Source organism: Acanthaster planci, linkage group LG16 (assembly GCF_054643075.1).
Source record: "Acanthaster planci isolate LZ-2023a linkage group LG16, COTS_SCS, whole genome shotgun sequence".
Classification (NCBI taxonomy): Eukaryota; Metazoa; Echinodermata; class Asteroidea; order Valvatida; family Acanthasteridae; genus Acanthaster; species Acanthaster planci.
The window spans coordinates 12,145,475-12,166,527 of NC_141792.1; the positions used below are offsets into that span (position 1 = coordinate 12,145,475).

Here is a 21,053-nt window from a genome sequence, read left to right on the forward strand (position 1 = left end):
AGATGACTGTGTACATCTGTTGCTGACAAGGGCAAAATAATTAATATGACCAATCTGCCGCCGTATCACGGCGTCACAGGTAGCTGAGGCCTCCATGCTGAGTCTGGGTTTCATCATTCCCGCCATGGTCATAATCGAGCTGCTATCGAGCTCAAATATTATGGGTAGGTATGACCCCAAAATACATGGAAAGACATTCCTCCTTGCAAAAACGTCGTAAAAAAAATGAGATGCAGTGAATTTACCTGATGTGTCTATATACAAACCTCCTTCCCATTTTATATAGAATATTTCACACTTTGGAAGGTTAAGATTACATCACAATAGTACACAAGAGTTCTATTTTCTCAAATAAAAATCATGTGACGGGACTTCGATCATCATCGCTTGCATTTTGACATCATAATGATGCAACAACCGTGAGCTTCCTGCAATTTCCTTAGGATGGGTGAAGCACGTGGCAGGGGATTTTTTTTGGGGGGGAGCAGTTTGTGTTTGTCTGATTCTTAGAAATTTGTACTGCAAACTTGACGTAAAATTTGAGCCAGTTCCATGTAAAAATAGGCATACTGCTGAGATGTATAGTGCCGGCGCTGGGGTGAGGGGTTGTATACCGGAAGCGGTGGGTCACCTCAAGGAAAATAAACCTGGCAAGGGAAAATGCCCTGTCTGCATGTAAGACATGCGGTTTATGTCCCTCCCCCAAGGTCCTTGGGCCGGGCCGCAATCTATGATCAGTCTTGTTATCCCATAGCCGGGTTCCGTTGATAATCTTTTTTATGTGCACATGTATTACGCCCGACATTTGCTTTTTGTGAGCTACGGTACCTGGGCTGACAACAGGCCTTTGTCCAAAAATACGGCCACTATTTATAGGCCTGCGTCACTGCGTGGCACCGTTGTACATGTACAAAGCTGGGTCTCGTATTCAGCGGGGTGTGTTGCTTTCTCCCCCGGCGGTTTTTGTTTGGTTTTTTTGTACAAAGAATACTTCATATAGGTGAGTAGGAAAGGAAGTAATCGGTATATTGTTTATCAAATATTATCACTTAAACTACTAAAACACAACACTAGCAAATAAAAGCAAAGATGTCGGGACCGTAAGGCTTTTGATATTCTTCTCACCCCAACATTATGTTGAATGAGCCCCCCCCGACACACACCAAAAGCTGGTTACGCCTCTCACACTAAATTTAAGCTTAATCCTTCACCTCGCTTAATCCCCAAACAATCCAGTTTTCCAACCTTGGTTGGGCATAATTAGTGTCAGCATATGCTGCAAACTATGGGACAGAGAGAACCCCCCCCCGTGCCAGCGTTATAATGGTATCTTAGAAATTCTTTTCAGACATCTAGGGGTGTGTGTTAAGTAACAATAGGCTGGGGTGTGTGTAGAGGGATTGGACTTCTTGGGGGTACCCCTCTGTCCCACGGTGCCTGGTAGAGGCCTAAGTGTCAGTTGGTACTCCTCGACCAGCCCTGGACCTTTTTCGTCCACATACAAATAAAGGAAGAGTAGGCCTACCCACTTTCCCCCTTTCACCAAGATTCTTGGGTAACCCCCAAATTTGACAAGTTGGTCGATTCTTTTAACCACGCGCAAATTTGAGTGGATTTTCCACTCATGACCTCATAACCACAAAAAAGTGACGATCTGTTGTAATAGTTTCTATTTCCTCAGTGCAAACTACAGGCGAATAAAACGCTTGCATTATTTCTTCCTTGTGTACAAATGAGAGTTAATACCAATAGCATGATGACCTAATGAACGTGACGACCGTGACTTCTAGTCTTGTCAATCGACGTCTTTGATTCGCCAGTACCAGGAAGCGACAGAGCCGCCCCTCCAATGAAAGTTATTTATGATTTGGTCGCGCTCTACCCTCTAACCTTTAAGAGCATAAAAGGGAGCACCAGTGATTGTTTTCGTCAGAGAAACGAAGTTTTGTTTTTGATTTCATACTGCGTCGACTTTGTGAACGAGTGAAATTATGAAGAAAAAAGGACGAGTGCAGAAGGCGGGGAAAGACTTTCGGATGTTTTTTTCCAAGGTAAGCTCGTGACGGTGACGGTACACGTACACAGAATCCAGCTGTGTTTTCTACGCATCATCATTAATTCTGTTCTCGACGTGCCCTCAGTTTTCTGTCTCTGTGATTTCAGGCTGATGTGAAGTAAACTTTGGCGAGGACCGGAAGCTGAAATTTAGATTTGGTGTCTATTTATCGTTTCTTTTTTTTTCTTTCATGTCTTGTTTCTTTGTTTGATATCTTGTCCGCTTCTGCTAGACAAGACCAAAAAAAAAAGAGTAATCGAGACAAAAATCGTATTATTATAATTTACGTAATGCATATGAGTGTCTACATAAAATTAGTGTAATATTTGTTTTCCACTGTACCGTGTAACATTTCAATGTTAGGCCTACCTGTCATACTTAGAAAGAGGACTCGTGGTGAAGATTTTGAACTTTGTTGTCCACATTTCATGCTCAGTCTGGTTCTCGGCTTTGCCCACCGAAAACTAATTTATTTGCATCAAACCTGATAACTGTACTTCGCAATGAGCACGAACAGGCTAGAAAATTTAAGAAGAGTGGGTTATTCGACGTAAAACCGCCCCCATTAAGGAGAGGAATAACCTGTGTCCTTCCATCCCTATATATTTCGTATAAGATTTACCTGAAAACTAACCAATGCGTGTGTTAGTGGTTTGGTTTCCTTTTATTTATAGGCGAGAGTTCGTAGGTTTTAGGGATAACCCACGCAGACACGCCAATTTTACATTGCTTGACTAATTCGTTTTAAGACAGGGATTTAATTCACAATTCAAAGCCACAGACATGGTTTTCCTTGAGGCATACAATTTCTAAAGGACAGCAGAAAGTTTTATAATGCGATTTTAATTATTTGTCTAACGCGCACACTCTTTTATTGAAGACAACAAAAAGTTTAGATCCCTGTTATTGTGTAACCCGATGTGCCCATGCAAAAAGGAACGGGGTTTCCCCATGACGTGGTTCCGCCTATGAAAATGAGCATGGGAACATATCTCGGCTTAACAGTCTAGTCGCTCTATCAGTGATGTACATGTATTCACTTCTTGACTGATGTGTTAGCCGCTGCCCTCGTAACGTTCGATAAACGGACATCTTTTTCATGGATGAATCTACATCGGCAGACAACAGTCTAGGTATTTATACCGTATTAGGAAGAGAGAACTCATTGAATTATAGCTTGCCTTGTTTTTTTGGCTCGAACGGACATCTCAGTCAAGCTCCCCTAGCCGCTGTTCTCCATGACAGGCTTGGCAGATGTATGCATTACCGTGTAGGCTTTTGCATGCAGTGAGAGTATGCAGCATACATTACATGTCTAATAATAATCGCGTGTACCGACCTCTCTCTTGTATATAAACAATGAACATTGACAGCCATTTCGTATGGGCGGCCGGCGTGTCATCATGAATTCAGTCGTGGTTGGCCAAAGCTCTTGACCAATTTAGGGTACGCCATTTGAAAAATGGGCATTATATTATAGTGGGCATTATAAATCAGCTTGCATTATTATGCAAAACGGGGCATGACGCAATTGCAATGATGATAGAGAACACCATGCGGGAAAGTGAAGGCCGGGTCTCTGACGTTTGCTGCATGAAGATCTGTAATTCGATGCAAATTTGGGCTTGCAGTGCTCAGCCTGGCATTATCATGATGTTTTGTCAAAGACTGCGCAGGCTTTTCAATCAAAATGCACGGTCTAAAAGTCGCGTCTGGACCACCTGCGGGCCTACTACAGTAAAGCTGCATTTTTTGGAACATTAAAATTGGAACTGTCACAGCATCAAGACACGTGACTTTCTGAGCAGCATGCACACGCGTGTAACTCTAAATTCTTTTCTAGTTTAGGCAGAATAATTTACCACCAGTTGCGCTTCGCACCGTTTTCCAGGAAGTTACTGTCACAGTTAAGTGCACCTTTTTGGACGCAACGTGACGTCATCTATGTTTTGTTCACCTCCACTTTTGAGACTAAAATAGGAACGAAACACTGAAACGAAATTTACGTCACGGGAGGATTCTAATAATGGCCAAGATAAACCTACCTTTTGAAAGTGTCGTTCGGCAGCTAATGGTAATCGTGTCCTTGGTCGCATTACATTGGGTGACTTTTGTACCCTGAGCTCACAAGTTTGTATGCATAGAATGTATCCTCGTATTACGATGTACGTAAACGAGGAGTGCATGTTATGTGCACAAAGAACACCGACCGTCATTATATACAGTATTATACTGTTGATCCATGAAGGTGACTGTTTACAACTCAACCAGCTTGGGAGGTGCCATAAGGTGCAATTATTATCGTCTAACCATTTCACTCTCGGCAGCTTTTGTTTTGCATCATCACCCCGGCTTGTGTGGTAGTTACATAAAATCCCGTATTTCTGGCTGTCATGTACTGTACTAGAATACTTCCTGGACATATTGAACATCCATCGATAGCACCAACAGGATGGGCCTGTCTATTAAAGACAGGACAACCTGACGACCTGTTTAAGTGGCCGAATACAGGTGCTTTATGTGGAGGGGTTTCTCATGCTAGAACGCTCTTGTCCTGTGGAAGAGGATCAGGCTAGAACTTTTACCCAACGTCGCCCATTTTAATAATCTGGGCTTCCACAATAGATTTATCCAGTTTGGTTGGGATACCAATCCCAAGTTGATTTCGAAATTTCCCTTCAACTTCAAAGCAAGCTCATTCAAGCTTGAGGGCAGGCCGTCTAGCGCTGTAACTTTTTTACGCGACTGATACATATTGACTAACGTCTAAAGAAAGCTTTATCGAGCCTGAGTAAAGAGGGTTTCCAATTTCTTCTGTGTTTCAGCAGAAGAAACCTAGTCTCACGATCACGATGGAACGTCGACCATCTGCGAACCAAAGTGACAATCTTTGGAGAAATTACAAGAAGTAAGTAGACCTATTAACTATTTGTATATTGTGCCATTACTGGGTCGATTAGTCAAAATTAGAGTCCCGTATTCATGGTCCGATAGCAAAAATGAGACGAACAAGAAATGGACTTGTGCAAAACGGAAGATCTCAGTTAAAAACTGAAATGCCGAGTGGTGAGATACCGTGGACCAAGTTTATCACTTCATGGAAATTTTGGAGAGTTTCATCTCCCAGGTTCTCAATCTGTGGCTATTGAAGATCCAACAGCTTTAATCATGCTCCTCTGCAGCTGATACCATGCATAAGCTGAGTACGGGTTGGGTAAGGCTATAAAGAGGGGTCATTTATAGAGCCGACCATCTTGATGCCGAGGAGATGATGATCTTATTAGTGAAAGCTGTTCTTGGTCTTCATGGGGTTTTTCTGACATCTATTATTAATAACGGGTCAATATCTGTAGTTTTTCACAGCAAAAATGGTAAACATGTAATAGTTTACTAGCTTCAAGGTAATTTCAGTGCTGTTCCGTCGTCCACTAAAGTTTTTTTTTTGGGGGGGGAAAGAAATTGGACTTTACAATGTCCACATTTCTGATATTGACAGTATCTTCGTAAATTGTCTCCTACAGATTAGAATACCTCGAGACTTGCCGAGGCGAGATTTTGGATGGGGTCCACAGGGAGCTGACCAAGATCGATGAAACAGACACGGAAACGAAGGTGAGAGCTCCAGTTCGTTACTGTGCATTTTGTGTTAAACTGTAGCATAAATGGGGAGTCAGGTGTCTCTACCCTTGTCTTCTACCTCTGCAGCCCGGGTTCGAATCTCACCTAGGTCTGCATATATCGATTGGATTCCCACTCCTGTGGTTTTCCCTGGATAAATTGATCCGGAGTTCTCTAAAACTGAACATTTCTTTATTGCCTTTTTCACTGTGGCTGAGTTCGAGCGACTTGTTCTCGTATGTTCACGAACAGCTTGATTCGTTGTTCTTGGGTCGGCTGCTCGAACGCCGGGAACATACAACCGGTTGTCGCCGATAGTTAGTGACAAGCAACATTCAATATGGCGGCGTCCATGTACGTTATTCGATAGTTAATGTTTGGATAACTAGGCTGAATTCTTTCTATTTAAACAGGACCATTCTTTTTTGTGTCACGGAAAATTAGCGATGTTAATTTTGCAAAACTCCTTTGTCTCTAGCTTTTTAAGCCATCTCTCTACTTTTTGCAGCTGTTCAAAAATCTAAACATCACGAGTTTTTCTGTGTGTTCCTGTAAAACCCTGACGAGGAGGTGGGGTGTGATCCTGTTCCGAGAACAGTGTTCTTGAGTCATGTTCCCACTGTTCGAGCGCGAGAACAAGAAACACGGTCAAGAACTCGACCTAAGAGGGCCCCACATGATCAACTTTCGCTGGATTATGACAATGTATAAACAGATGACATGTTTTCAGTTGAAGCACTGTGATTCTTAGAATTGAAGTAGATTGTTCGGTATGGCGGTACCACATGGGGGTGGGGTTGATGGAGGGGGCGGTGTCACCAAATCCTACACAGGATCATGACAGAAAGTATCACGAAGCTGTCACTTTTATAAACAGGAATCTACACAGATCGGGAACCAAAGTAAGATAAGAAAACTCACGTAAATGGTGGCTGGTTCCGGAACAAACACTTGATAAGTTCTTTTCCTTTTTGGTTCTTTAACAGATACGGAGTGAGTCATTTCAAGGTGTCAAAAATGAATCGGTGAGTTAAACACGATTTGTTTACATTAACATTTGAGATAAGGCGTATATATTTATTGTTGTAAAAGATGAAATACATGTATGTGTGTATAATCAGGTGCTGTGTGCACCCAAGAACTTGCCAAAGCATCCCAAACCACTTTTTTTCTCTTCGGCCACAGGCGGGATGTACACATGCATTGATTCAATGACAAATATTAGGAAAATTACACAATTCTACCGATTAACATTGATGGGCCGATGACGTCACTTTACATCAAATCATGCAATGAGGAGAATTGTATTCCTTCACGTTCTGGTGGCACTGTTGCCTGCTATGCACAATGAGTTCTAACATGCCTGTCGCTTATAGTTCACAGAAGTCAACATTCAATGAAGGTTATGAGGTGTGAATAGTTGACGAGCCTGGCTCACGTCACTGACCCCTGATTTTGTCTGCAACGAAAGAAAGTTCATTTATAATTCCTATACCCTTACAACAACGCACTAGTTACAGAAATAGGCCCACAACCTTGATTTATGATGTCGGGTTTTTAGGAAATGGGAAGAGACATTGTAAATTGTGGGATTAGCGTTTCAAACGCTGATATGTAAACAAAAATATGATTATTTAAAGAAAGAATTATTCGTGGGAACTATGCGCGCAAAAATGATCAGAAAATGTTTGTTTTGAGCACGATCCGGTCTATTTTGTTGCTGGAATAACTGCTTATTTATACCCAACTGAATCAGTAGAATTAAAAACAAGACGAGACAGTGAAATTCATTCAGACAGTCATGTACAAAGAGTTCCTGTTCGAGATATCCCTCTTAAAACTCATTCAATCGACGGTAGGTTAGAGAGGTCTTTGGCTTTAGTTTCCAAGTAGTCATGGTGATAGAATGATACCTGATGACTTGTCAGACATATGAGAATCTAGTCTTGTAATGCACATGGATATTCGAAGAAAAGTCAGAAAACAGAGTAGAGAACCAGCAGCAATGGTAGGTCGCACATGTATGTGTGTTGAACCACAGCAGCCACAAAAGTTGTAAAAATGGTCGTCTGACATGGACGGGAAAAGCTTATGATAACCTTGGACGGTGCTGGGGTTTCAACTTGCCGCCATTTTACTGTGGAACGTACACTCCCTCGGGTGTTTTCAATGTAACAATTCCAGGAAAACAGTAGACTTCATCATTCAGAACTCTGAAGGCTATATAAATAAATACTCGAAAAAAAGATTCCGGTCGTAAATCCTATTTTGATTTTTTTTTCTGTCCTCAAAGAATCCTGACAGCCTCGATAAGAAGACATAGCCGCGTCTCGAGGCGTGACCTCACGGTCATATTTTTTCGGGGTGCACGAACCTCAACCAGTAGATGACGATTCCCGGAAGTTGTTGGAATTTTGTTTTAATCAAAATCTTTCATGACGTTTAAAACAGAAAAAGGACCTGCTAAGGCTCCCATGTTTGGTTGACTCTCGCTCTCGCTCGTACATATCCTTTTGTTAATCTTTAAAAATGTTGCCTCAAACACATTTATATCGACAGTTATTGAGACAGGACACAGTTAAAGGAACTTGATTGGACTGCAGGTTTACACTTAATTATCTTCCAAACACACAAGTGTGAAGTCATCTCCGGATTAGAAATACATCAAGCCGCTTGACCCTTGACATTCAGCACTGAGAAAGCTGTTTATCTACTGCGGAATGGGGAGGTTTTGTTTGTGTGAAATCTGTTTTGGGGTTTATTTTACATGTTGTCGTTGACTGTTTATTGGCATTTCGTGTGCGATGGCAAGTTATTTGTGGCATCTCAAACGAGACAGGCAGGAGAAACAGGAATTAAGTTGATAGTGATGTGAATGCGCGTTTCGCTCAACTAGGATAGATTAAAGCTACACTGTGGCACTCGACTTCAACCTATTGAGGAACCTCTATTAGTGAAGCATCGTAGACCCCCTATGCTTCTGAATACTCGCTACATCCTCAGGCGACTCGTCGTCTATTCTGTTTGTATATGTGGCACAGAGACAAATTCAGCACGCTCCAGATGGCGCAACCTCAGTACATAACGATGTACATACATGTACATGCACATTAAAAGTGTAATAAGATTGCCTTGTTTATATTGCTGCGTGCTTCGTTACCCCCTTTTTTAAGGAGGAAAATCGGATCGACTTCCCTCAGCAACGCAAATCCATTTGTGGAAGCCATGTCCTTGTTGATGACTTTGTATCGTGCACTTTAATTCGATACAAATGTTTTTGTAAAATTGTGCTTCATTATTGTTATTATATACTGAGTCATCGTGATACATGTACTTTCCAATCATCCAGGTAGGATGTGCAAATTATATAACCTGTCAAAGTTGTTGACATCGACCTTGTGTTAATAGCTACGGTGCACTTCAAATGACAATGAAGCTGTCAAAACAAATCACTAGTGCGTCATAAAGTTGTGATTACAGTGATTATCTTGTATCATATCCGGTAGTCTGCAAAGAATTTCGTCTGATGGTTAACCCTAAAAGAGCCGGGGGCTGAATCCTCCACCCATAGTCGACATTTTTTTTTTGCATTTTTTTGGGGGGGGAGTTCAGCCTTAGGATTTTTTTAGAATAACTCTTTGCGGTCATCTTGACATCATTTTGCAAAAATCGAACGTACTGTTCTCGTGCAGCGCGCATTCTCCCGAGACAAGTGGGCCACAAAATGAGTACTTTTTTCCATTGTGGTGCTCAATGCACGCGTACTGGCACGTACGTAACCACGAACTTCACATGACCCTAATAACAAAACCATACGCCCGACTGATGTGGAATGACACCTGCATGCCGAGTTGCATAAAAATTAGGCTTGGCACAGCCGAGTTTAGGGGCGGAATCCATCCCCCGGCTGTGAGATGGGCCAAATTAACCCAACTCTTTTAGGGTTGAGACTGCTTAAGAGGAAGTTATTAATAAAACCGACCCCTTTGTCATTTGGGGGTTTTGCATCGGGGGCAGTTTAGTGAGGTTCAGCTTTTATATCTTCCGCATCAGCTCAACAGAGAGATTAACTTTTCAAAGTAAATTCTATTGCAGAAATATGTTCAAAAATATACATTTTTGATCAAATTTTCATAGTACAAATCTGTCAACATGTTCCATATGATTTAGGTAGGTAGTCCCTTCAAGAAATAAAAAGAACTGATTTACATAACAGTGAACTGATCATCCATTGTGTAGAATTTGCATTTCAATTCTAACTTTCTGGTTATCTTTTCCTGTTGGATCGTTCCTATATAGAACTCCATGTTCGAGCAGATTCATCAAGTCTTTCTTCGTTTGCAAAGTTTGGCAACATACGACCAGCACCTACTGCATACGTGCGTGAAAATCGTCGACAGCGAAGAGAGGTAGGGGTGCTCGTCGTGTAAATTCAGCAATAAATCATGCACAAATCGGCATTTTGACCCGCAGATTATCGCTAACCAGCAAACGTAAACCTGTCAATCAGACCGATTCCTTCTAGTGGCTGAAACTCTACATGTATGTATATAGTGAAGCTTTCGTACGATAAAATCTGAAAATCGAGTAATACGTTTTGAGACGGCGAGACTTTAAAATGCATAAAGTCTGAATTCAGAGAGAACAGCCACACTATAATTATCCGCTTTGAGCAGAAGCACCCCCTCATCGGTTGAAAAAAGTCATGTTGGTCGGGAGTGCTCATTTTCTTGGTAGCGAAGCGACCGTAACGCATGTATTTCGTCGTCGTTTGTGAACCAGCGAAGTACAGTTCCTACCAAAGAAGCCTGCTTTGCTAGGTAAATTGCGTCCTCTCTTGGTCCAGCTTGGGGCTCATAGCCAAATTTAACTATGAAATGATAACATTTTTGTCCAAGATTTAAGCTGTGACGTGCTGTTCCTTCCTCTTTTTGAACTGTCTTATCATATACGAGTACATGAATATGCAAAAGCAAGTCCAACTTTGGGGGTAGGATTATTCCAAAGCTCGGTCTGCTGACTGGAAAATTTGGCCATTATTTGCGCAGAAAAGACTACGAATTCACCGAGAATTCCACAGAGAACGACGGGTCGTTCCTGAATTCAGAACGGCCCAAGAGATGGAGGGAGAAATGCCAGGAGGTCATGAAGACCGGAGTTTCAAAGAGGTAAGTTTTGAACCGCAGAGTATATGATTTTGGGTAGAGATACAGTGTGAAAATTAATTGCAAGATGTTTTGGTTTGTTATATTTTGAGAGGAAATGAGGAAAGGCTTGCAGTTGCCTGATTAAAAAAAAGGACAAAACTTGGTTTCCCGAAATCCCTCTGTAGCGTATCAGTGCCAAAGTCTCATTGGTGTACCGGTGAGCTGTAGTGTGTGTAATGTCGATATTGCTTAATGTTCCTTGTTATTGGAGCTGGAAGTTTCCTTTGGAATTCCCGGTATATTTTGCATTGCGCTGTAGGCCTGTTATCTGCTATCAAAAAGCTTTCCACAGCTGGGTATATCCGTGCATACAGTGCCGGGCTGTTTAATGATTTCTGGTAAAGAATCTGGTCAGGTAACCGTACACGGACAGATATACAAAGACTTCTCCGATTTCAAATTTCCGGAGAAAAATGAAAGGTTAAACATAAATTCTGCCCCATATCCTGGATATTTTGAACACAGAAAGTGGCCAAATAGAGCTCAAAATCGAGACAGTGAGGTGATGTTGTAGTTTTTCTACGAATTCCGGTCTTTGTTCACGGTCAAATGGTTGAATTACAGGAAGTAGGCCTAACTTCACTCCCTCCCCCGAAAAAAAAACCCATTCATATCTATCCAAACCTTACTTTTCTATCACCATGACAATGTTTCTGGCACACACACGTGCACGACAAGACGTGAGGTTCATTAGGTCAAGGCGTGAGGTTCATTAGGTCAGCTGTATGTTGAAAGCTGGGGTGGGGCCATGCTAGTCAACAAGAGAGTCCGTGCACCGATGTTGTTAAAAAAAAAATAATGCCTGTTCTCGCGTTTTTAGCCTTCTAATGTTCCTTTATGTGAAAATTCCCTCCTCACAAGCAATGTGACTTTAGTGAAAGCTACCTTTAAATAAAGCTTTAAATGAAAGGGAATCCTCGACCGCAGTGACGCTTTGTGTTCATATATATCATTGAGTGAGTTGTTCAATGATGTAGCATGTACATCATGTATACTGTTGGCCTGAGAATGAAATCGACGCTTTGGGCGCATAGGGGATCTCTAACACAGTACGCCTCATAAACATAAGATGAAATGCCAGTTTATGAGGTACTGGGGTTTTATTCTTTTGAAGAGAGGAAATTTTGTGATTTTTCAACGTAAATCCCGTCTGGCAGTTTTTTTCGTGTCATAAGATCACTCGTAGCTTTGTAAAAAAAATTCAATACATGGTTTCTTTGCCGGAAAAGAACCCGTCACTTGGACCTTGGTGTTCCCAAGAAATGACTGGCCAAGAGCCAGATAGAGCGATCCGTTCGGGATTGCATTTCAAGGAAAGGCTGAGGTAATTTCCAAACGAGAGCCCCTAATGTTGCAGTATCAGCAACATTCCTCAGCAGGAGCTAGCTTGGGAATTCCAACCGCTGAACGCGGAGCAGCGTCCGCCTCATCCTTGTTATACCGTGCCATCCTGCCGTGCATTCCTCCCGAGTGTCAGCACATTCTATCAGGTCGCCCTTCGCATAATATCTGTCTACGAAGGGAGCAAGTGTTTTACCCTTGGAGCATGACACATTTTCAATAGGCAGGAGAAATTTCTCTGCAAATTCTTAGCAGCTCCAATATTGGCCCCTTCTCTCCATCTAACAGACACCATCTTACCCAATGTAACCCGATGGTGTAAGATTGTTATACTGAGGCATACGAAGAGGCTTTGCGTGGTAATAATGAATTATTATTTTTGCTAACGCCGTCTTCGTGCACAGCATGAGTCATGCCCCATGCACGCACAAGCTCGCGTTCCACCCTGCCAACAATGCGCCAGCTGCCGACAACTGCTGACCTGGGCTTTCTCTGGTACAAGCTCCGAGGGAAACTGATGGGGAAACCCCGTCACATCACGAGAAAATTATTTCTCAATCACTGTGTGTACACAGACAGTCCGTTTAACTTCCAGTCCGGGTAGGAAGCCCACGTATTGCTTTCCCACATGGTCCACCTTCCTTTGTTTACAATCAACTTGTTTTCTGGTATTACAACAGGACAGAGTTGTACATTATTGCAAAATTACATCAATGGTGATTTTGTTGAACGTCTTAACTTTGAACGTTCAGTTCGTGCTTTCCGTTCCTTTTCCCTACAGCCACTGATTTCACATACGAGCGTTATGATGATTTCCAATGGAAGCTCACAATGCTACTAATTACCAAAAATTTATAATCATTGAAATGTGGGAATTTCAAACCCGATCTGTAGCCTGTAATGATGTCTCCGTTGTCAAAGCGATAACATTGCAGAATACAAAGTTATAGCAGGGTGTCCACGTGTACATATACGTTTTATAATGCGACTTTTTTGTATCGTTCTATCATCATTACTATCAGAGCCTCTGAAACAGCGCCTTCACCTGAAATCCTTGAGGACAAAGATGGCAGCCGCCTCCTGCTTCGCCTAACAAAGGCACGGGATGACATTCAGAAGGATTTGGAGCATGCCAGGGTACGTAGGCGTGTTATTTGAAGCGCGTTTGAAGTTACGTGGTGTGTTTGCACGTCCAGTGCGTATCAAGTGTCTAGCCAATCAGATTTTGAAAAGGAAGAATCGTCACGGTGTTTATCAACCAATGACATTGTCGGGAAAAAAACGAGACTTTTGAGTTACCAGCCAAAGTACCCATCCTTGCTGTACATTCTCTGTAGCCACCCCATGAAAGTCAGTTCACTTCCCTTTGGAATACTGGAGTTTTGACATCTACAGTATGTTGACAATAGAACTGTTACCTTACTTTTACATTTCATTTCTCCCTTAACATGGATTTTAAATTGACTTCCCCAATCATTCTTTATTTCTCTTTATTTTCTGAAGAGTCTTAGCAAAGTCTTTACGGAAGAGTGGGACATGTTGAACACATATATGATGACTTACTACGAGAACCTGATGACACTGGTATGTGTGAACGTCTGTTTGAATAGAATTGATATCTTATGGTGTGCATGTGTCAACTTTGATTTGTTGAAAACTATCTATGGTTGAGTAAAGTTTTCTGCTATTTTTATTAATTTAGATGTATGACCGGTTTTCATTCCATCTGAATGATGCAGAAACTGTACAAGTCCTCTCCTGGATGATATGGTGTCGGTAAGATTATCCAATGAATATTCATTAGTGACTAAATTATAATTTTGGTTTTGTCAATCATTTTGAAATGTTTGTATCCGAGCTGGTTGCAGCATCCCCTTCACGGAAAAAAAATGTCATTTTCCTTTAAATTTTTGTTCATGTCAAGGCCCGAGCTTTCAATAAAAAGGCGCAGATTCTCTCGCCGTTGCTCGCATCATTGATTGTTCCCGTTTTTCCTCTTTTGTTGCTACAGCGATAGAATTTTCAACTGCCAAGATGCCAACTGTAAACCTTGCCGTATGATCGTTGAACTTCAGGACAAGTAAGTTGAGAACAAACTCCTACCCCATCAAGTTGCATTAATCGTGGATCGTGGGGAGATGCTAAACACGAAACATTCCTTTTTGAGGAAGGTTTTGATCACTCTGGATATTTGCACAGTTTTCAAGATTATCCTAAGAGCTGGACAAAGGTTTCCATCCAAGTTTCCTGCAGAAATTCGTTTTGTACGGAGGACTAGTATGAAAATTACCATCGAGGAGATGAGTCGTGAAACATCAACATCCCCTTTTACTTCAGCCTGATTTTGGAATAGTGAATCACATTGTGCGTCTTACTGGGATCGGTTGTTGTAGTCCCTGTCATCTTTCTTCGTTCTCTGCAGATTCCTCAGGGAAAAAAAGGGTCACATACACGAGTGGATGGAAAACGCCCTTGAGAGAGATATCAATGTAAGTACCGACGGCTCGTATTTATTCTTACAGACAGTCAATTTTTATTTGTTTTTCCGTCCTGGGAGGAAATAAAACGGGTAAATGCTGTCATTCTTTTCCATCCTTTGGAATTGTTCTTGCAGGACTGGCGAAGCGAAGACGAGCCAATCGCCGAGCACTCGGGAGCATTCTACACTCAGTTCCCTCTAGACATCCTAAAAATGCTGGAGGAAAACGTGAGTTGATCAGAGTAACTTTGAGTATGGGAGAAACTGCACGACAACATTTTCTCAGATGGAGAGACCAGAGGGTCTGCACGAAGAAGTGCGCCATCTCGTGATTCACTCCTCACTGCTTCGGATCGATTAGATCTCAGGAACCGCGACATAGATAAACCAAAATGATTGTCAAATGATTCAAAATTAGTCCTTGAAAAAAAGGCTGGCCCAGGCAAGCGTCAATTTCTGTTAATGAATTGAGACCTCATTTCTTAATGGTCTGTAGAACCTTTCCCAAATGAAAACAAAAAAAAATCATCATTTTCTAACTCTTGGTAAAATCGAAAATTCCACTTCTACTTTGTCCTGTTTAGCTAAGACAGGCCAGAGACATAAGCTGGGAGCTACATGAACAAATCTCCATGCTGTCTCTACAGGAATTGGACGCCATCATGGAATCCTACGCGGGTGAGATTTCAGCTGTGCTGTAGGCCCTATGGGAAATACGTTGAAGCGGACGAGCCCTTTGTACATTTTGTATGGAAGGGTTGGGCACGTCAGAGGGTCACATTCAAGTTTGAGCCTTTTTTGTAGTTTTTTGGGGGATTGGGACTTAATCTGACAACTGGAATTAATGGTTCAATTTGTTTGGCCATTTACAAAATATATTGATACATCGAGTTTTAATTGATTCAATACAAGCTATTAGTGAATCGTTACTCATTTCGTCTAGATCGATTTAATGACTAATTGAATTTTCGGCTGACCAATCGATGATGTTATCCTCGGTCGATTAATTGACCAACAGATCGATTACTTCTCTATTCTTCGTCTCTTCGCAGCCAGTGCCAAAGCATACATTGGACAGGAGCCCGCCCTCACCGGTAAAACCGCTCACCGCCACTCTCCCAAGCTGCAACTACAGCGGGGCGCACGGAAGAACTCCGACGAACCGAGACCTACCCATTTCGAGAAATACGCGGTGAGAACTTTATCTCCCCATTTCGGGCAATGGAGCCCAAACCGCAGGCACTCCACAGTAAAGTGAAAACACAACCACGTGACACTCTAATTTCTAGCCGTGATTTTGTAGGCATTCATGTTGATGTAATATTATTTTTTCCCTCAGGTTGCCCTGCTGAACAACTTTGACAAAATTGCTTTACGTCTCAAGGAGATGATGGTAAATACTCAAAACCTGATTTAAAACATCGCATAAAGAGTTTCTGTGCTCTTTATCCAATACTTTAGGAAAGGAACGAAGTGTATCGCTTAGAGAATTGAAAATATCACGTTTTACATTTTTTGTATCAAAAGAGTGTGTTGTTTCCCACTTTTAAAACATATTCTCTGGGCAGTCATGAAACCTTGCAGGCCCACGTGCAATTTATTCGTCATGATTGTTCTAGACCCGCTGTCTTTTTACAACAACACCACACTGACATTTCAAATTTAATCTTCATTATAAACGATCATGTGTAATGTCCTGCAATCTAACAATCACCATTGGCGATCTTGACTCATTTTGTTACAACTTGGCTCCCATTTCTCTTCAGCACACTTAAAACGTCAAAAATAGCATGGCAACGAAATTTCAAAGTGAAGACTCCGAGAAATCTCGACATAAATTTTGGGTTTTTTTTTTCAGGAGATTAGTAAGGCCCAGAAACAGGCAACGGAAAACTGCAGAAACAACAACAACATGCAGATGGACGAAGATCCCACGCAGACTCTCATACGGAAGATCAACGCTCAGACAAAAAAGTGGTGAGCAAACTTGATGAGGAAGACTTTCAAAAACACATCAGTTCAGGGATCATGAATTTCTTCTATGAGCAATGACATGACCAAGAAACCAAACTTAAATTTAGAACCCACTCTGACGATGACTGAAGTGGTACAGGGGAATTTGTAAATTAAAGTTGTTTTTTTCATTTGGCGTACATTGGCATCAAGGAGAACACAGTTACAATAATAAAATAATACGAGGAGAACATTTTTAAATGTGTTGTCCTTCGCCCGTTTTGATAAAAAGTATAATTTGTCATTACAGTTTTATGTACCAAGTTTCAAATAAGTGCCGAATAGGCCTAGGCAGTTGAGATTTTGTATAATTCTGCAACTGATTCTGTTGGAAGAAAATAGTAAATGTTCTGTATTTTTTTTCCTCCATATCAGTTCTGAGTTGTTGCTGCCGAAACTTTTGGGCGACATCAATACAGAACTCAACACACTGTTGACCCAGAATTGGTGAGTATCTAGGAGGGGATCACCGCATAATTATGCAAATTCCGTGGGAAGAAAATTGGACCTATCTCCCCATGAAATCACATTGCACTAATTTACACAACCCTCTTTTGAATTCTTTATGGTGCGACAGGTTGGCTGGTAACGGTAGGGAAGCAGTAGACACGATGTGCGATGTCATGACATCATACTTACGTCATCTCCGAGAACCAGTGCGTGCGTTGTTGATGTCAGTGATAGAGGAAAAACTGGTCGTGGGTTATTTGGAAGGGCTCATTAAAAAGTGAGTTTAGCAATGAATTTATGCATTATTTTCGTTTCGGTCAAAGACTTGCACAAAGGGCTTTCAGTCAAAAATGTAAAAGGAAGTGTAAGGGTAAGAGATATTGTTGCTTTGAATTTCCTTATAATTTATTGTTTTTTATCTGTGTAACAGGAGGATTCGTTTTGAGGGGCGCAAAAGTGACAGGCTGGCCCTGTTCGATAAGATTTGCCGAGAATGCAGTCGGCTGGAGAAGTTCTTGCAAGATTTCGGTGCCGTGAACGGAAATGTAAGGCAACATGTCCGCATTCTAATTGAAGAATTGTCATTTTATTCAGGAGCACATTTTGAAAGACATTTTCTGCCGATTTTTGGTCCGGATTCTGCACCTATGTACCAGTTTTGGATTGTATTTATTTTTCAGGAATCTCGCTGGACTGTGGTGCGCGACTTGGCTGGTTTGGTACAAGTTGACGACCAGCAGACGGCCATCACAGACCTCATTGTGAGTATAGTTGGAGTTGTGGAAAGATAGCCGTCCCGTGACCTTACATTCAATTCGCTGACACTGTTTGTGATGAATGTTCGTACATTACGCACCCCTGGCGGATGATGGTTGTTTACCAGACAACTTTATCCCTACCCGCACAAAATGAGATGCACAAATGTAATTGTCACGAGAAACCAACTGATCTCATCAATCGTATTCACAGTCAGTGTCATACCAGAATATTATGTCTTTGAAATCCTGACTTGTCATATATTTCAGAAACATGCTGTTTTTGCAAAGTAAAATGTCTCCATTAATCAACCCATTTCCAAATCAAATCAGTAACAAGTGCCGACTGCGCCCACAGAAATCGTAGGCTTTTTCCGGTTAGACGATGCCTGAGTCATATTTGTGGTTTTTGCGGCCAACGCCTTACCCGCGATATTGCCATCCAAAAATCTTGCTTAATCCAAGTGGTGTCCACACTGCATGATGCTTCAACGTTCTATTTTTTACGCGACAGGTGCTCGTCAACAAGTACCCGGATTTAAAGGAGAAGCATGCTTGGCGTGTACTGAAAGTTCGCGGGGACTTCAGCAAAGCTCAGATAAAATCGGTAAGTCGAGCTGTCCTGTTGACTGGGGAGTGACGGTTAGGAGGTGATAACAGTGGTTTAACATATATGGGGGTTGGTTACCATGGCATCGATGACTCATACAGACGCAAGGGACGTTTGGCGTTGATGATCATTGCAATGAAGGTATAACGACCATGACTGCAGTGAAAAATGGTAAAGGAAATGACATTGACCATACAGTGCTTACTCCATGCCAGCGTCGTATTACGAACTTGTCATTTCTTGTCATGCCCTCATCTTTTCCTCTCAGATTATCTCCCAGTCATTGGGGAAGAAACGTGGATCGGTCAAAGGAGAGAAGAAGAGAACCATCTTCTCCGAACTGTCATTAGCTTAAAGGGGAACTGCCTCGTGTTGTGACGCGACTACCTGATTGGAGCCAACGAATCACTGTATCTAATGGATTCTCGTCACTCGCACCTTGTACCATTCGCGAATGGTGCATGCGTATCCTCCTCCACACGTCCTGCTTTGCCTCGTGGCTTCGCTGTAAATACTTGTATAGTCGATGTAAATCAGTGTGCTGGAAGTTTCCCGTTTGCTCATGCAGACCCAAAATACAGCTTCCACAACTCTTCCTTATTGGCTCGGCTACGGCGAGTTTACCCTCAGCATAGGGATTGGAAGTTCAAGGAAAGTTCAAAATGAACATATTCCCGTCTTAATGTTAATAAGCAATTAATGTTCATGCGTTGTAAATCGAAGTAGAACAGTAAATGGTGCGAAGAATGTTCTTAGAGCACTGAGTATACGGTGTTTATGAATATACGCTTGGTAAGGGCAAAAAAACCTTAATTGAAAGAATGTTCTTCCTCTGTTAAATGCACAAAAAAAGTGCGTGAGATGTGGTACTGTACAGTTTATCTACAGATGATTGCTGTAAATTGTAAGTTATTATCGTAAAAAAAAGTCGCTGGACAGCTGGACTTCTCAGAGTTTGTGTTGACATGGTAAGTCTTAACCAACATGGGCATTGTTTTGTACCTAAGCCAGAGGTATCCCTTGTTATTTGCTTTGCGTGTACAAAGTAACATGAATGCGGCATTACATGTGTTGTTTTTATGCACGGATATTGATATGCAAGCGTAAAGGTAGGCTGTTATATTTTATAATGTAATATCAGCTGAGTTTTGTGGTGCTATCTACAAATATGTATTTATGTTATTTCAGATTGTAACATCAAGTTCACTTTGTGTGATTGTACTCAATTAAGTCAATTTCCAAAGAGCTGTGCTGTACAGTATGCGCAACAGCGCCAATGAAGCAGCTTGTTTTTATTTAAAAAAAAATTATGAGGACCATCAACACAAGTGGCAAGTCCTGGACGCTTCGAGGACACAAAGACAAAACTATGGACTTGTCATTGTTCTAAGCGACCCCAAGATGCTACACGCATGCTCAAGGATCTTGCTTAACCGGCACAAGCAGTCTTAAATTAAAAGGGGCATTTCAACCACGGGCTTAACTTCGGACAAACCAAACGCGCTGCTGTAACCTTTTGCGCGACATTTCAAACCTCGTGGAGATCACTTCATATCTGACCCTTACTTCGTGCGAACAAAGGAACAACAGCCAGAGTCTTGAAAGTCGATCTACTCCCTTAAAAGGAACTTTCTGTTCGCAAAAAGGTGAAGACGTTTTGATCTCTAGATGGTTACTAAAATTACTCATTGGTTACTTGTTTGCTTCATTGTTTCGTCTATGTGATCATGTAACTCACTTTTTCTCATGTTATGAAATAACATTCTAGACACGATTTAATATTTATGATTAGCAATCGGTGGAGATTGACTAATGAAGAGTTGTGCGTTGCTAGTCAGAAAAAGAATAGTATTTAATATCGCCTTGTTATGTATTCGGATTTTTGTCCCTGGTCACTGCTTCTGCTTTTATTTTCTCGTGTGTGTGTTTTTTTAATATACTTTTTGTTCAATTTTGCTTTGTTTGTTCTTGTGATGGTCAAATAATTAATAATAATACCCTCCTATTTCCAAATGTTGAAATTTTACTCTACTGTCTTTGGAAATTAGGGACGAAAAGATGTACAATGAAAATAATGCTGGATTGAAAGAAGTAAAAAAAATTTCTCACATCTCTAGTAAGGTGGCAATACAATGTTGGTCCCTTTGGGAATTTCCCATGCATATTGCTATTCGCAAAAAGTGTGTGCTTTAGAAAAGGTGGCGCTGGGTGTGTACATAATGTGTGCCTATATGTTTGTGATCCCTTGCATATTTATTTAATCTTTGCCATATAATTATACAATTTCAGAAAGACTTTGCCACGATAACTCTTATTTTATTATTCGCTGAGGATTATAAATATTTAAGTAAAGCACATTTGTTGTCATTGCCAGCTCGTGTTAAAAAAATATACTGTGACATGACTGTTAACTGAATAAACATTTGGAAAAATCATCATTTTCTATTATTTTGGTATTTATGTTCCATTCATGTTCGTCCACCTCTTACCAGAATCTACAAGTGCAAACATTTCAAATAATTGA

General features: G+C 41.3%; 1 protein-coding gene across 8 annotated transcripts; it reads left to right on the forward strand.

Moving 5' to 3' along the window:
* The first annotated feature begins 1,913 nt into the window (after positions 1-1,913).
* LOC110978979 (exocyst complex component 3-like) lies at positions 1,914-20,964 on the forward strand. 8 transcript variants are annotated; one of them, XM_022234387.2, is made up of 22 exons: positions 1,914-2,051; positions 4,882-4,964; positions 5,578-5,668; positions 6,661-6,699; positions 9,974-10,083; positions 10,723-10,842; positions 13,245-13,359; positions 13,726-13,806; positions 13,925-13,998; positions 14,234-14,302; positions 14,645-14,711; positions 14,837-14,929; positions 15,286-15,379; positions 15,754-15,893; positions 16,041-16,094; positions 16,560-16,678; positions 17,090-17,161; positions 17,292-17,441; positions 17,595-17,709; positions 17,845-17,925; positions 18,434-18,526; positions 18,798-20,964. In XM_022234387.2, the coding sequence occupies exons 1-22, from the start codon at positions 1,992-1,994 to the stop codon at positions 18,882-18,884; spliced, it is 2,007 nt and encodes a 668-aa protein (XP_022090079.2). In that variant the 5' UTR covers positions 1,914-1,991; the 3' UTR covers positions 18,885-20,964. The 8 variants fall into 8 exon arrangements, with proteins under 8 accessions (XP_022090079.2, XP_022090080.2, XP_022090082.2 ...); XM_022234388.2 differs by having other exon boundaries at positions 1,916-2,051; positions 4,885-4,964; XM_022234390.2 differs by lacking the exon at positions 1,914-2,051 and adding an exon at positions 3,035-3,189 and having other exon boundaries at positions 4,885-4,964.
* Positions 20,965-21,053: the final 89 nt, after the last annotated feature.

Excerpts from the sequence above, each read along its gene's own strand:
- LOC110978979 (XM_022234385.2), top strand. The coding sequence starts at position 4,193 with ATGCATAGAATGTATCCTCGTATTACGATGTACGTAAACGAGGAGTGC. Across the intron at positions 14,303-14,644 it reads ATCGTTGAACTTCAGGACAA|ATTCCTCAGGGAAAAAAAGG; the intron begins GTAAGTTGAGAA and ends CGTTCTCTGCAG. Across the intron at positions 18,527-18,797 it reads GCAAAGCTCAGATAAAATCG|ATTATCTCCCAGTCATTGGG; the intron begins GTAAGTCGAGCT and ends TTTTCCTCTCAG.